General features: G+C 32.2%; 2 protein-coding genes across 9 annotated transcripts in view; one reads left to right on the forward strand and one right to left on the reverse strand.

Moving 5' to 3' along the window:
• LOC129943118 (peripheral plasma membrane protein CASK) overlaps positions 1-16,230 on the forward strand; it is a 235,407-nt gene that overhangs the window by 181,281 nt on the left and 37,896 nt on the right. The gene's annotated exons all lie outside the window — the stretch shown is intronic.
• On the reverse strand, positions 12,841-13,522 carry LOC129943119 (uncharacterized). The gene is made up of 3 exons (XM_056052367.1): positions 13,360-13,522; positions 13,027-13,288; positions 12,841-12,952 (listed from the first exon to the last, which is right to left on the reverse strand). The coding sequence occupies exons 1-3, from the start codon at positions 13,441-13,443 to the stop codon at positions 12,918-12,920; spliced, it is 381 nt and encodes a 126-aa protein (XP_055908342.1). The 5' UTR covers positions 13,444-13,522; the 3' UTR covers positions 12,841-12,917.

The raw sequence follows: 16,230 nt of genomic DNA on the forward strand, positions 1-16,230 counted from the left end.
ATGTACCTACATAATTGGTTTTTATTCCTCGAAATCACGTGGGGTTAGAGGATATGTGTTTCTTGTTTCCAATAGTTTAGTTGCTAAAAGAAAAAAAAAAGAAGTTCTTATGTTTGTTGCATAAAACAAAGAAACATATTATAAAACCTTTCTTGGAGATAATATTAATATCATCATATCGTTACCCCATGATCTAAAGTGAAGTCATTAAAGGATATTACGGTATTTATCAAAATAATCTTTTGCAATTAAAATATAAAGACACTCTTACCATCGAGGGGCAGTCATGTACAATTCGTTAAAAAAAAAAAAAAAAAATCTACATATTCATATACTTTTTTTGGTAACCCCAAGGTGCCAATTCATATTTTGTTAAAGCAAGCTGAGCTGGTGGCTGTGCGTTTATCGGTGCGTAAGAGTAAGTACATACCGTAGATATGACATGAGCGCGCCCAGGAGCGTCGTTGTACTTTTGTGATTAGAAACGTAGGTATCTAATATTTGCTACAAAAAAACAACAACAACAAAGGAACAATGCATAGTAAATGAATCCTATATTGCGATAGGCTCCGGGCACCGGAAAACTATAAGACTAAAGTTTCTAAAAACACTTAGAAGATGTTCAGATAGTGTTTTTGTACACTGTCGTTTGTGTCATAACAAGTTTGTTTTTATCTAGGATTTTGAAATAATGCATTTACCACTTTCTGTGCTTTTTTTTAAGAATCTAAAAACTGGATTTAAGTGTTTGCATGCTAAAGTGGACCCATAGCTTGCTTAAATAACTTAAATTCAAAACTTTACATTTAAACTGTATACATTCATAGTTCCTGATAGTCACCATAAGGTCGAAAGCAAAAAACCTTTTTGTATGGTATATCACAACTTTTAACCATAATGGAAGCAATGTATTAGTCTTGTCACTTTATAGGTACAAAAAGGAAAACATGCGTACGAAAGGCAAAAAGTCTTGACGTTTATAATAGGAGAAGGAGAAATAAACGTCATGTTAGACTAATAGACAATGAACAAAAAGGACCATGAGAAAAAAAGAAGAAGCGGTGGGAATAAAAAAGGGAGAAATAGTTTGTCGTTTATATAATAACAATAACAACTTCTTACTTAAACAATTACATCGAGCCCTTCCAGCCAATTTATCGTAAGCGCCAAAATAAGTTTTAGCGTAAACGTCAAATCAAAAGCATACTGCTAGTCCTTAAAACAACTGTATTTATTTTCGTCTTTTAAGTAACATGACTTTATGGAGAATACAATTAAATCAAATAGCAATAAGATTTATAACATATGAGTTTAATATAATTAACTTTAAATAATACAGTTTATAACTAATTACATAAATGTATCTTAATATGTAACCTACTATTATCAAAATCAATTAAAAACTCAAATTCAATAAAAGCAATACAGGAATCAGTTTTGGCATAACCATAGTCAATATTGTAAATTATGGATTATGCTTAGTTTAAGACATGACGATAGCCTTCAAGGCTCCATGTGTTACTACATTATTTTAATAATTAAGTTGTCTTTTTATTGGAAATGTCGCTTACGATAAAATGGCGGGAAGGGATCGACATTTCAGTGCACTTTTATAATGCAATTGATTAGACGAATAATTCAATAGCTTCCCTTGCGTCCCTATCCTAACTTGTGCTCTAATTTCTTCAATAGTTTAAACTACCGAGAGAGCCTGCCATTTGTACGTCCCTGTAATAATGTCAAGATGCTTCAAAGTTGTTATTCAATGTTTATCAGAGAGAAAGACTGAGAAATATCGAAGCTTAACATCTTCCTTTTTGCCGTATTGTTTCCCGGAGATTTTCGAGGCAAGTTGTCAAAGTCCAAAAGGCTACCCACTCAAAATCACTGATTACAACTAAAAAGAAAATTAGTGACCTCACTTTAAGCTCTTCTGACAACCTTCCTTCGTTTATAGCAACCAGGTTTCCTCTGTTGACGCTGTCTCAAAATCAATGACCAGCAAGGAACTGTAAGATTATGATATTTAGGGTAGTTATGGGATCCCGTGCATTGATCCCATACCATACTACCGTTTCTCTGTTCTCTTATATTATATTCTAAAAAATCTTCGCTACTCGCAAGCAATAGTTCCAAATCAATAAAATTGTTCAGTATAGTTGAAGATATCTTACTTTTGAGTCTTTTCCTTCATCTGCTTTAAAAATCAAACAGCATAATATAAATTTATATTCTTAACATTACATCGATTTTCATCCAACTGCAGATATGTACAAAAACTAATTCACATGTCGTATAAATTTCTTACCATAAATGTGTACTATTTTCTTTTTACTAGACATCACAATAACCTTTTTGTTTCTAGCCAGGTCAAGTAGGTGCATTTGCTTGCTTGTTTTGAAAAATCCTGTGTAACCCGTAGTACTTACTTTTGTGTTACAGTTTGTATAAATGAATTGGCAGTGATGCTTTAAAGAGCCCAAGGGCTTTGCGACTGTCAAAGGGAAAACACCAAATGTGAAACCCAAGCCCAGAGGCAGAACGATGCTGCAGTCAGCCATGTCAACCTCACTATACTATACATTTTTATCCCTTTTAGCATCCCTTTTCGCGTGTAGAGGTTTCCAGTTATTTTTTTGGTGAATTTCCAAAAAGAAAGCAATGCGGAAAATTAACAATAAGAAAATGGACCTGCAAAATACATTTAAAATAGCATTAAAGTAAATACATTTTATTCTCCACCAGAACCGGAACGGAATGTCAACAATCGCATTATAATCGAACGACTTCCTTTTGCCTGACTTTTACTGTAATGACTCAATGGAAGTGATTTTCCTGTCGATTGGTCTGAAACATGCGTCTATGTCTATAGTTGATGATATTATTATAACAAGCACGCACAGCACGCGCCAAGGAATGGCTTTAATAAATGGGACGATGATGGCTTCCTTTATATCGTTTAGATGTGTTTGAGGCAATTGTTCATTGTTAAAACGATTTCGGAATGAGACTCGCCATTATTTGCCTTTGAAAGCACAAATTTAATTTTGTTTCAAAAGCTTCATACTCAAATACACATTTTGAGGGCAAGAGAAAAGTTAATGCCTTTATTTTGGCATTTTACAAAAACATTTTAAAATGTGAGTTGTATCCCGTATGCTGTATCCTGTTTGAAATCATCATAAAAGCTAAATGATTGTTTCTGTTATCGAAATTATATTAACTGGCATGGCGATGCGTTGCGTCGAAGGCATTCCATAAAGTTCAGAAAACAACAGCAATACAATACAATTATTTTCCTTTGTTTGGCTCTCTGTTTCTTTTGCCGTTTCCCAGTCTTTCAAACGCATGCATATATTTTTGTTAGGATGTTAATTAGATTATAATTCTTAAAAAACGAGAGATAAGTTGCAATACTGTCACTATAAGGAAACAAACACGAATAAAGGTGGACAAAAATGAAAATGTCTTTTTAAAAAATATATATAATTTATACTATTTATTCACAAACAGCATTTTAAAATACTAAATTGAGGCATGAAACCGATTGAACTCCCAGTTGTCTGAATCTTCATTTTTCATTCAATTCATTTGCTTGAATTCCTAATCAAAAATATCATTAATAATTTTCATTTCTACATACACAAGCGTGTACATTCTTCACCATTATTTTATTTTGAACTTGCAAACAAAGAAATAATTTATCTCTCTTTAATTAGGATAATATAACTCACAAATATTTTCAACTAAAATTTGATATCAGTCAGTTAAGACTAGATGGTAAAGATATTATCAACAAGAAGTCACTAGGACTGGAGTAACACTCGTTCACTCACATAACATTCTTCGTAACGTCGCATTTAAATTTCAAGAAGTCGTTAAATATGTCAAGGCTGTAACATATTTCGCACTGGTGTTGTCTATGTTCATTTCTTCGCATCCGGTTGACTGTTGTGTTTTTTAAGACGAGTGGTTTTGTATTGTACACTTTGAAGGACTGGTTCAAAAAAATATGAAACAAGGAGCAACCATAAAAAGTACGTTTGAGGCTGATGTAAAATAATAATGAGAAAGCATTAAATCATAAATCTTAGTACAACGTGTTACACTCGTATGTCTCCAAAGCATTAAAATGTCATTTAAATGAGTATCCTTCTTTCGTTTTTATTTGCTTAAACTTTTATACAAAAAAAATCATTTTGAACTCAGAAGACTTTCTTACGTCAACAGAACCGAAAAACCTTATCTGCTATTGTTAAATCTGAATATACAGGGTTATCCATTTTGCGGTTTCAAAAGTAAACGTAATTCTTATTTATTATACAGTTTGAACTTTGTTGTGCAACACTACATCATTTAAATGACCATCACGTGAATTGTTGCAAGCATCGATTTTTTAAGGTAATTTTGGAACAATTTTTGACACATATTTTGAGGTATCTCAGCCATAAATTGACGAATGTTGGCTTAAAAGTACTCAAGAATTAAAGGTTTATCTGCAAAAACACACGATCTCTGGCGGTGTCAAATCGCATGATCTTGGTGGCCAGTTGATATCTCCACGATGATAAATTAAGCGACCAGGAAACTTCTCTTGCAATCAAGCCAGTTTCGAGTTGTGTGGCATGTGGCACCGCCTATTAGAAACCACAGATTCTCCAAGTCGTATTCTTCAATAGCAGACAAAATAAGTCACTTATCGTATGACTCTGAATTGACGGTGATGGTTCCATCGTCGTTTTCGAAAAAGTAACGTTCAATCACACCTCCGGACCAAAGAGCGAAGCAAACTGTGACGTTTTATGGATGAACTGGCCTTTCTTCAATAACTTGAGAATGCTTAGAACCCCAACAACGACAATTAACATACCCAACAAATGAGAAATGTGCTTTGTCGCTGAAGAATATTTTTTTCAAAAAATCGCCGTCCACCGCCTGTTGTTCAAGCACCCATTCGACTAATATAAGACGTTGTGAATGGTCGGCTGGCTTCAATTGTTGTGTGAGCTGGACTTTATGTGGATGTAGATTTAAATCCAAATGGAAAATATGCCATAATGTACCGTTAGACAGTCCTAATTCCTGAGAACGACGAGGAATCGACGCATTCGGGTCTTCGGCAACGCATTCACTTACAGCAGCAATATTTTTAGTGGTACGAGCGAAACCATCCAGTCTCTTCAAATTTCTTTACAATTTTGCCAATTGTTTGCGTAGTTAGACGGTTATGTAAACCTCCTCTTAGCGAAATATATATGGCTGTGACAGAATCACCCTTTTTCTAGTTTATATCCGTAGATGAATAAATAAATAAATTTGTATCCGTTGTGCGATAGCTAAGCGATCAATTTTCGTTCAGACTTTCAACTGTCAAAAAAAAATTGGTTTAACAAATAAGTTTGACAGATGTCGAATTCCAGCCCTATTCCTTTGAAAATTTTAAGTGAAGGTGAAAAAATTTCATCTTAAATGCTTGAAAACAAGAAAATAGTCGTACAACTCAACATCATAAAAAAAGAACCTACTATCTTCTTTAAAATGCGCTGTTGATATTTCAATTCATTCTTAAGTTTGGACCTATTCAGTAAATGCCTTTCAATGGAAGCTGGCCATTAAAATTGTTTTTTTTTTTGTATTTCAATAAATTTTGTAAATATTTCTATTCTATGAAAAATATTCATATGTACGTAAATTTTCTTCGTTTTTTATCCTATATGAACTATCAACTTATGGTTTTTACTCGTAATGATTGTGAGTATTAGCGGGCAAAGTTCGTTTCCTATGATAATTGTTGACCAGTGTGATTCATATTAAATATGTTTCGTCTAGTAAGTTCAACTACAGCTAAAACATGGATCCACCATCAGTTGATGCCTTTTTTTTGTTTTTTTTTTGTAACCAAATTATGGTTTACTTCTCTAAGCAAATAAATTATTTTAAATTAATTATTCAAAACGATTTCTAGGAACAAACAAAAGCTTTTTAAGTTCCTAACTTCTTTTTTTAATCCATTCTTGAAGCAAAGCTAAAAACTATTCATAAGAGAGTTACGTCTTCTTCTCCCTGTGCTGTGTTATTTAAATTGATCCCTGTCTAGAGAATTTACTTGATTAAATTTAAAATTTTAAGCATCGTTTCTAGCAACGTGTTGTTTATGTAGATGTTTCATCAAATATTCTTTTAAAATTATTTTTTGTCAAGAGGTTTTTCATTCATTAAATTTTGTTTTCCTCTTTTAATTTGGACAAGGAAATTCATTGCAAGTATTCATGTTTCTTACCTGAGCAACAGAATTTTTGTCCAAAAAATTCACCAGGTGATGTTTTCATTTTTATTTTCTAATGCTCACATCCTTTTAATGGATACAAAAATTGAACAAATTCCTTTTTTTATATTCTCTATAGCACTTGGTTTAGTGTACCTTCCCTTCTGCATGGTAAATATTGAATCTCGGTGTCGTCGGTGCCAACCTACCGATTGTGCTTCTGCTATGTACCTTCAAAAAAATAGTTGTTGATTTTTTATCTTATAACTTTTATCTCCATTGAAATCCACTTTGGAAAATAAAAAAACATCTATTGATTTTTCTAATAAATTCAAAAATATCTATGGCATACAATTTTTGTGTGCATATTTTACTTGGCTTCTATTTGCTTGGTGCAGTGCAGAGCATGTTTCAGGTGCTATGCTCGTTAAAATTTTAAACTAAGAGATGAAATTGGATTTTTTGTAACTTTTGTGTTAAACTTTTGCACGTTTTCATGCTAAATACGAAGTGAATCATTCACAGGGTTGGATGGGGATGACTTGATTGTTTCAAGTCTATCGTATTAAGAATTACTTCTGTTTTTATTTATTTTATCTATACCTATGGGGTGAAAGGATATGTTTGTTTGCATGTAAATGTAAGAAACGGCCTTTAATTTTCAACAAAGTAAAGCTTTGATATTTTGTTGCGCCCTGTGAAAATTTCGCCTGTAGCACACTAAGTTTCCCAAATTCGACACTGTCAGTTCCTTTACTTCTAAAAAAAAAATATGTTCGCAGTATTTGTTTTTATTTAGAGCTTAAATGAGAGTGCGAGTTTTAAAAGAAGAGGCAGCGCAGTCATCTCATTAAACTTGTATACGCAAGATTGAATGCAGCATAAATAACAACGTTAATAATGTAGGTTGAAGACAGCTAAGTTTTCAGCAGGTGATGGCACAAGAACAAAAGTCTTATATAGTTTTTCCTGATGCATGTCGCTCCTTATGTATCTACCTGAACCTGGACTGGAACTCAAACCAAGTGCTACGGCATTATATTAAGCCTTATTGGTGCCTTCCCTATATACTCTATAAAATATATTCCAGTGTGGCCGTTCATAAAAGAAAATACAAGGAACAAATATTATTTTTATACAATTTGCCATGAAAGCTCATTTAGCGACCATATTTTTACCCAACTCAGTCTCTATCTCGCTATGTACATATTTCTTTGGGTGTTTATATCCTTTTAGAAAGTTCTTGGTTTATGTTGAACAAATGAAACGAACAATATACCTACCGTTGTTTGTGGTAAGATCCAAGGATGTTTCTTCTTTGTCCATGATTGCTGCGAATTTAATGGCTCTTGAGTTTCTCCTTCGTAATGTCTTCGTTGTAATAAAAACAAAAAGTGCGGCAAATAATAATGCTCCCTAATAATAAAATTTGTAAGATAGAAAATAATATTAGGTACCAGCAACTGCACATTAATTTTTTGTTTCTGAAACAATTGAGTCTTATAATCTGGGGGTGTACAATAATTTAATATATTCCTTTTTTGTGTGCAAGCAATTTTTAAACTGTTAAATAATAATCAATGCCATTTAGTAAAAAAGGTTTAAATGTGTTTTTATTACAATATTTAAAAAAAAATACGTGACACAAAATATTACCACTCGAAAATATTTCTGGTTCTTATTTTATGTTCAAAAAAAATCCTTTGTCAAAATAAATAAAATCAAAATAATACTCGTAAATGAAGATACAAACCTATATTATTAATACCAATTTAACGCACTAAATATAACTAAAAAATATTGTTTTGAGCTAACTGACTTTAAATTGTTGTATTAAACACATATTTTGTGTTTTGTTCTAGAAACTTAATAAATCCCTCGATTTGAACCAATTCCCAGTTCCCATAATTTAAAATTGAATATAGTTAGAAATCCTTGATTGTCTTAGGCCCTGTTTTGCAAGTCAACTCGCGGAAGTCTTGCAGAAGTTTCTTGCCGTCGCGTTTGCATTGTCATGTGAATTCTTGCAATTTCTTTTGCAATAAACGTCTTGCAAGAAGCTCGGGCATCATACTATCGCAATTTATTACGGATGCGATGATTATTTTATTATTAAAAAAAATCTAATTTTATTATTAAAAAAAAATCTATCTAAAAAACAAGACACTCGGTTCCGTGAGTCAATATCACCGAAGGAAAAACTCCTGTTGACTCTGCGATTCTTAGCATCTATTTTACTCATTTTGTATAAAGCAAAGACGTCAACCAGCCACTTGCGCGAGATATACGAAACTGTTTCGTACGCTGGCGCTGCAAGAACTGTCGCGAGTCGATGCAAAAGTGTTTAAATTATCAAATAATTGCACTTGTAAATACTCGCAAGAAATTATGAAAGTACTGTCGCGATAGAACTTGCTTGGTAGTTTCCGCTTGCTGTCGCACTGTCGGTCGGACAGACTATCGTACAATTATTGCAGAAGTTTTTTACAATTGGAAACGTCCTTACAGTTTTCGATTGCTAAACTAAATTCCTTTAAAATTTACTAGAATTAAGCTCGAAATTTGAAAAACAGGAAGCGTTCAAAATGTCATATAAACATAAAATTAGCCTTCAAATCCGTACATTACAAAACAAAATTAAATACATTTGGTGGCTCTGTAGCTTGTTACCAGAGTGTAATTAATATTATCCGGACTATTTTTTTTTGAACAAAACTTTTCATGGCAAGAATTACCTTTGCATTGGGGATATGTCAATTAATAACCATCACACCCTTTAATTAACTCCAATACAATTTTAGAGTGAGTAAATTGTAAGAATCTTTCATTTATGTTTTTTGTCACGAAAAAATGATTTACAAAGTCAATAAAAACATTACCTTCGAAAAAAGATTAGTTGGCAGCTTTTTCATACTACCCATCTCCATATAGGATGTACTTTCCATGTATTTAATGGTCTACTCGACAACTTTACAAACCCTCGTTCCCGACATTATCCTATAGTCATAGACTTGTACTATTGTGCTACTAATAAGATGTTCAACAAACTTTTAGATCCCGTTTAATTTATAGATATTATAATAGGGTACTCCCTTTTGGTCTTAATTGACCATTGGAGCTCGAGTGGAACTCATTTCGACTTAAGAAATTAAGAACTGTGAAAGGCAGAAAAGAGTTACTCAGTTAGTGTTTGGAAAAATGTGTCTATTTTTTCTAAGAATGATAAGAATGTGCACTCGTTGAAAGTAATTAAGGTAAACTCTTAATGAGCGAATTTAAAAAAAGGTATTAGAAATCTTCTTAACTTTCACAAATTTTAATTCTACACCTTTTATACCTACCTGCAATAAATGATTCCATAATGTTTATTTCTGTTCACTCACTTGCTTTTAAATGCTTATTCATTCAACTGTTCGGCAGTTTTGAGAATTTTTGCGGAGTATACATTAAATATAACAATAAAACCATTGAACGCGTATTTTTGTTAAATGCAATGCTGCTAAAAAGATGTTTTTTTTATAAATTTTAAATATAAAATTGATGCCATCAATTTTAAGTTTAAGTTCGACTACCTAAATTAATATAACAAATTTGGTTTGGTGAAAACTGCTTGAAAAATGTTAATACATTTTTTTCCGAAAAGCAAAATAACGTTTAAAATATCAGGAAAATCCACTGAAAACAAAATTTAGATGTAGAGTCATAGAGTCTTCCGAAATGTGTGTCCACTGCAAATCATACATATACAAAATTTAACTGAGTATAGCATTTTTATATCAACGAGGACATTGATATATCTAGAAGATATTAAAATTAACATGTAAACAAAACGATATATAACAGTAATGTACATTTTTAGTGCTGTTAAAATTGCCATAATTTTCAAAGTGTAAAATCACATAAGAATATTGCTGGAATTTTTAACCAAGGGTGTGTACGCATTTTTTTTATTTCATAAACCTTTTAACACATTTGTCTTCATTTTTTGTTCAACACATTACACTAAGCTAAAGTGGCAGAATTATGTGTTTACAGTCTTTCAATAAATTAGTCCCTAATTATCTTATATTGAAAAATATTCCAAACTACTTAATGCAAGAAAAACAACTTTTACACAGCTTTAATATCATAAACTTAATATTCCATGAAATAAGAACGAAGTACCAAAAAACCTTTTTTCAACAAATCCACACCTGCAAGTGTTATTACAAATATAATTTTTGGAAGTGGAAATTTTTCTTTTCATGTGTTTGCTTATAAATATCCGTGGGCTTATAAAGGCTCCATGTTAACAAGGTTATTATAAACCACCCCCACCAACTATATGACATTCCCTAGCATAACTCCAAAGTAATGCGAGAGGAAGGACTTTTTAGTCCTTGATGATGATGATAGTGCTTGCATACATGTTTAATTTGTGTATGATATAAATCTGCGCTCTAGCGTGTTGGCATATTCATCGTTTTCGTGATATGATGTCTGTTGCCGGTATGGAGGTGAGGTACATAATAATATAGCGAAATATTGTGAGTTTTCCAGCTTAATAATTATGTTAAATAAAACACACTTGATGTGGAGATAGCTTTTGGTGAATGACTAAAATATTCAGCTTTTGATTTGAGTTGCTCGTCATCATCAGGATAAATGTTCTACTTAATTCTCAAAGTGTACTGTGCACTGTACACGTTGCGGGAGAACAAAGGAGAGCGCTATATAGACTCGTAGTGTTGGAGGCATATGGTTGCGTCTTTTTTCCCTCACTCCACACATAGAATGGCTCACAAATTTTAAAATTAAAAGAAAAATAACATCCAAAACCTTTCTACAGAACGCGAGTACTCATATGTTAACAAAAATGTCACATGGATTTTTCACTCGAAAAGTTCTCAACTTAAATTATGTGTCGCGGTTATGTTATTTAGGGTAGATTTTTGATTTAATTAGATCGTTAATAAAAAAATACAACTACTAATATGCACTATTTTATAATTGAGTACAAAAATATGTTTCAAAAGTCGATTATATTTTAACTTGACTTGAATGATTTGGAGATGTGTTTTTTAATAGATCGAAATTCATTTTCAAGTTCGATTTCTAGAACTTATCTGATAGACCTTTTGAATTTGTTTTTTTTTTTTCATTATTAAGCATTTCCTTGAAAATAATACGTGCAATTAATCTTAGGCCAGTTTCAATTTTATAGGTATGTTTTTTTTTTTTTTGCAATTAATTTAAACGGTATATATGCAATTGTGCATTGTGATTCAGAGTTTAAAAAATCAATAGACATCAATTATGCAGGGTGCTTTGTCAATGATGCACAGATGAACCTTAAGATCACTTAAGAATTTAATTGTATTTTTCTTGTCATTAAGATTTAGTTTTCTTATTGATTTTATCAAAGTGATGTGCTCTAAAGAAGGCCTCTCTTATGGAACGAGGCACCTAATGACAAGTCGGAAGAATCATTCAAATAGATTGTTTTAAAAATAGAACACAACCTTCTTAAAAAAATATGTTCGTTTTGTATGCTTAAAACAAATATTAAGTGTGTTCTTGCTTCAAATGCTAATGATTTTGCAACCTTACCTGACCTGCAAAATGCTTTCGAGTCCCACTGAAGCTTGACCTTAAGGAATTTCCCGAGTGTCAACTATAAGTTGGTAGCTGGTAAACGCAAAGTTTTGCGTTTTAACAGCCCGATAAAAGCTTTGTGTAAATCTGTTACGTGAAACAGTGCGATTACTAAACAAAAAATCTATTATGGCACCAGCTATGTTCTTCAGCTGCACATCACCATTAAGGTGCCGTAAAAGAAGTCAAAACGAAATAAGTAAGAAAAAATGGCCTTACTGCACTTCAAAAAAGTGAAATAAGGCCAATTTTCAGCAGTTGGCCATATAGCACTTTGACAAAATTGAAATAAAGCCAAACTATTTTGACAGGCAATACCAACTTTTACGGTGGAGTATGTTAGGGGGCAAGCTCCCCCTGCAACCCCCTGCTTGGGCACACTATAGGATTTGAAGCAATTGCGAGGTTAAGTACATGGAAAGTTTTTTTTGAAAGTGATAAAACCAATATTGCTTTATTACACTTTGTGTAATAAGGCCAACATTTGTAAATCGGCTTTATTACACTTTACAAAAGAGAAATAAGGAAAATTATTGAAATTTAGCCCATTTTATTTCCATTGGCCCACCATTGACTGTAACATTCTGGCCAGCTTTGATTTTTTAAGAAGTACGGACCAACAATTTTACCAACCCATAAAGTACATCAAACAGTCAGTGTCTTAACAAACACATAATCGTACTTGATAATTATCATCATTCGAAATACGACAGTATTGTTTATTCACGTATCCATTCAACCAAAAGTGAAGTTCATTGGTGAAATTTAAATTGTAATCAATTTTCAATTGATAGTTGACACTCGCTTTGTACTTATTAGAAGGATTCAAAGGAAACATTCTAGACAATGATATGAAAAGATGTTATAGATGTAAAAAAATAATACTTAATAAACGCGAGAAGTGCAAAAAAGTAAAAATAAATTAAAGTAGGCAATAAATATTAACTTGAAGTTCAATGAATTAGTTTTTATTTCTCATACAATTTTAAATTCCATTTTTATAAAAAAAATTCATGTCCTATGTTCCCAGGTTTGAGAGCAGATTGTTCAACACTATGATATGAATATGAATAAAAAAAAGTTATATAACAGAAATTAATCGTCCTTTTTAATAGCGATAAACTTACCAGATGCACCTTGCATCACAATAGGAATTACTCTCTGACCAACACTTCGAAGAAGATCTACAATTTGTTTAATAGCTGCAATATCCTCTACTGGTCCTCTTTCCCCCGAAATTTCTTCTTCTCCGAAGTCCGAACGGCGTTTTCGCCCTCTTCGCCTAAAATTGTTTTCATCAGAGTAACTTCGATCTTTGGATTTCTGTAGGCTCCCAAACGTACCTAAAGGCTCAACATTCTTCACCTGTATTGATAATGATGTGTCTTCCTATTAAAATGAAATAAATTTGTTTAATAAAAGAAAAATTAAATTCAGTAAATTTAAAATAAAGAATTTACCACTGGGTATGTTTTACATAGTAAAAAAAATAAACATTCGAATAGAATAAATAACCACAGCGCACAGAATAAGGAGGAATGCATTTTAAAACAAAATCTCTCCAAGTTTTAATATTTATCAAAACTCAGCACAAAATAATAATACTAAAACGAATATAAATATTATTAATAAACTGCCTAACAAATATTACTCTCATGATTTATATATCAGTGAGTTGCGTTTTAACCAAATTCGTTAATTGGAATTATTATAATAAATTAAATTTGCAATTGAGTTAAACAATGCAATATTCTTGGAAAATTGCTTGCTTCAAAAGCTTATTTCGCTAAAGAGCCATTGTTACATAATATCTTTTTAATTTGTTTACGGCACACAATACATAAAATCACTATCATAGCTAATTTTAAAGACATACAGCAAGTTGAAAACTGCATTCGGTTAAGAAAAGTCTATTGGTCTGGGCCACAGGAATCCATAAAGGTGGCGGTAGATTCATATAAAACGCTACACTATGCTACTGGAACGCATAGGTATTTATTTTCGTACGCACAAACATGGTGTTAGGTCCAGAGTCCAGAGTAGGTCTTGAAAAATTGTGAAATATGCAGTCCAGAACTTAAGCATGATTGGCTTATGCATGAGTGTTTTTTCCATGACGGTAAATTGTTTTAGGTTCATGGTGCTTCGATTAATAAATGGATTTGATTCCAATGTTTTTGGCTTTTTATCCCGATTTATCTTCAACCAAGATGTTAAGAAACTCAAGCTTGTTGAAGATCCATTTTTTGTGTTGGTATATAAGATGGCGTCCTCAACAAAATTGAATTCTGAGCATTATACGCATTATATACATTATGTTCATTTTTATTTATATCGGTGTAACCAGTTGAAGATACATATTATTTTGCAGGACACCACCTGTTTCAATTTTTTGAGCTTCTTCTCCCCTGGCAACACTTGCAAATAAAAACCATTTTCAAATGACTATTTCAATTCCAAATAAATACAAAAACTGAAACAAAACTTAATTTGGAGTGCGAAACATTTAATTGGATTTTTTTCCAACTTCGATGATGATCTTTAGAATTATGCCGAATGCAAAAGAAAAATTGTAAACAATTAGCTGAGTAATTATTTTCATTACTTTGTTGTTTCGGTTTCTCAGATACTAATGGAAACCCAAAAACCCCCATCATCATCTATGTACTTCTAAAAGTCTGTGGCAGCCTTAATGATTAACGAGCTATCTTTGCTTCAGTTAATTTCTGTTGCGATAAATTAAGAGAAAGTGGTTATAAATAAACCGAGTAATCCGAACAATAAGAAATAGAATTTCAAAATCAAATCCATGAACAATCTATTTCTTTGGATTTCAACAAAAAGTTTATCGATAACAATTGAAAGTTTTTTCTTTGATCTGAATGTTAGATTCGAGGATTAATAGTCAGTTTCTGGATTAACAAACTGTTTTGAGGATTACTTAACGTTATGTTGTCTATTCAATTCAGGTCTATTTCAAATATTTAGTAGTAGTAGTAAATAGGTTATCATAAGCATTGTGAAAAAGAAGAACTACAACTAAATCAATTATATATTTCGCTTGGTTTTAAATAGTAAAGAAAATTGGAACGGAAATAGAAGAATGACAGCTGCAATTTCATGCTTCAGTTTATCCTTACTACCGGAACCAAACCGTGTGACGTAGAATTAAAGCTCATCTGGCAAAAAGCCAAACACATTCCGTAGCATTTGCCAAACATTGGAAGGACGAATTTTAGAAAAAACAAATCTGGGAGTTTCCACTCAATTAACCGATTTAAAATAAAAAACAAATAAGTCTTCAATTTAATAAAAAAGACGCTTTAAGCATTAAAGTTCTTTTTCCATTGTTTGGAATTAAATTGTGCGCACACAAAAATCATCACCACCTACATGAAAAAAAAATTCTATATGAACAACTATTTCAAGATTAAGGAAAAAATAAATAATTTCTAGTTCTCAATGTGGCAGTTAAAAACATTCAAGTGCAAAATTCCAAGGACTGCATTGCTGTTAGATGCTAAAAATAAACCTTTCCGAAAAATTTAATGTGTGGGCAAGGACTGGAATTCGTTGAAAATGTACCTATTCAAGACCATTTTGAGTTTTTGATCCTGTGAAATTGGACTTTTGCAAAAGATAAAGAGGATTATGTTCGTGTTACCTATGAAACATTGTCTTCTCACACAAGGATTTCATTGCTAAATGTACAAGATAGAGAACGAGTTGCTTGATTATATATTGTTACCTTCAAAGACGGAGCGGGAGGAGTTTTCTCTCTATCTCATGTAGTAAAACTTTTTGACGGCAAAGACAATGCTTAGAAGGAAACCGACTAAACAAAGCAACTAAAGTCGCGTACTTTAATCATGCTAACTTAATTTGTTGCAGGTGCACCTTCATTGGATATTCTTCTATACTCAAACCAAGAGATGGTACCCTTCTGTAGTTGCTTTTCTAAGCCAAGTCACCAAACACAAAGAGTTTAAGTGACATAGTAGCATTGAAATGTAGAATCTTTAAACTTTAATGCACAATTACGAAAAATAAGTCGAAATACTGCTTTGTTGGACAGGATAAACGTCTCTGTAATGATTAAACTAAGCCAACATCTAGGAATTTTGGGACATTTGCGAAAAGGTAGGACATGAGACCAACGCATCAGGAGCAACTCAAACTCATGGTCAGTTGCTTATTTGATGAGGACGAATTTAGACGCCGAAATACCACAAACATTGAATCAATTGGTGAATGAATACATCACCATAAAATATGCGAACAGGATCAAGATTAACTCAACTTAAATGAAACAAAGAAACAAATTAGATGAA

The sequence above is a fragment of the Eupeodes corollae genome, chromosome 1 (genome assembly GCF_945859685.1).
Source record: "Eupeodes corollae chromosome 1, idEupCoro1.1, whole genome shotgun sequence".
NCBI classification, from domain to species: Eukaryota; Metazoa; Arthropoda; class Insecta; order Diptera; family Syrphidae; genus Eupeodes; species Eupeodes corollae.

What these genes read in the sequence shown, in the direction of transcription:
- LOC129943119 (XM_056052367.1), bottom strand. Translation starts at nt 13,443, where the DNA reads ATGCATTCCTCCTTATTCTGTGCGCTGTGGTTATTTATTCTATTCGAA. An exon ending in TATGTAAAACATACCCAGTG is followed by an intron (nt 13,289 to 13,359) that starts GTAAATTCTTTA and finishes TCATTTTAATAG; the next exon opens with GAAGACACATCATTATCAAT. An exon ending in TGTGATGCAAGGTGCATCTG is followed by an intron (nt 12,953 to 13,026) that starts GTAAGTTTATCG and finishes TTCATATCATAG; the next exon opens with TGTTGAACAATCTGCTCTCA.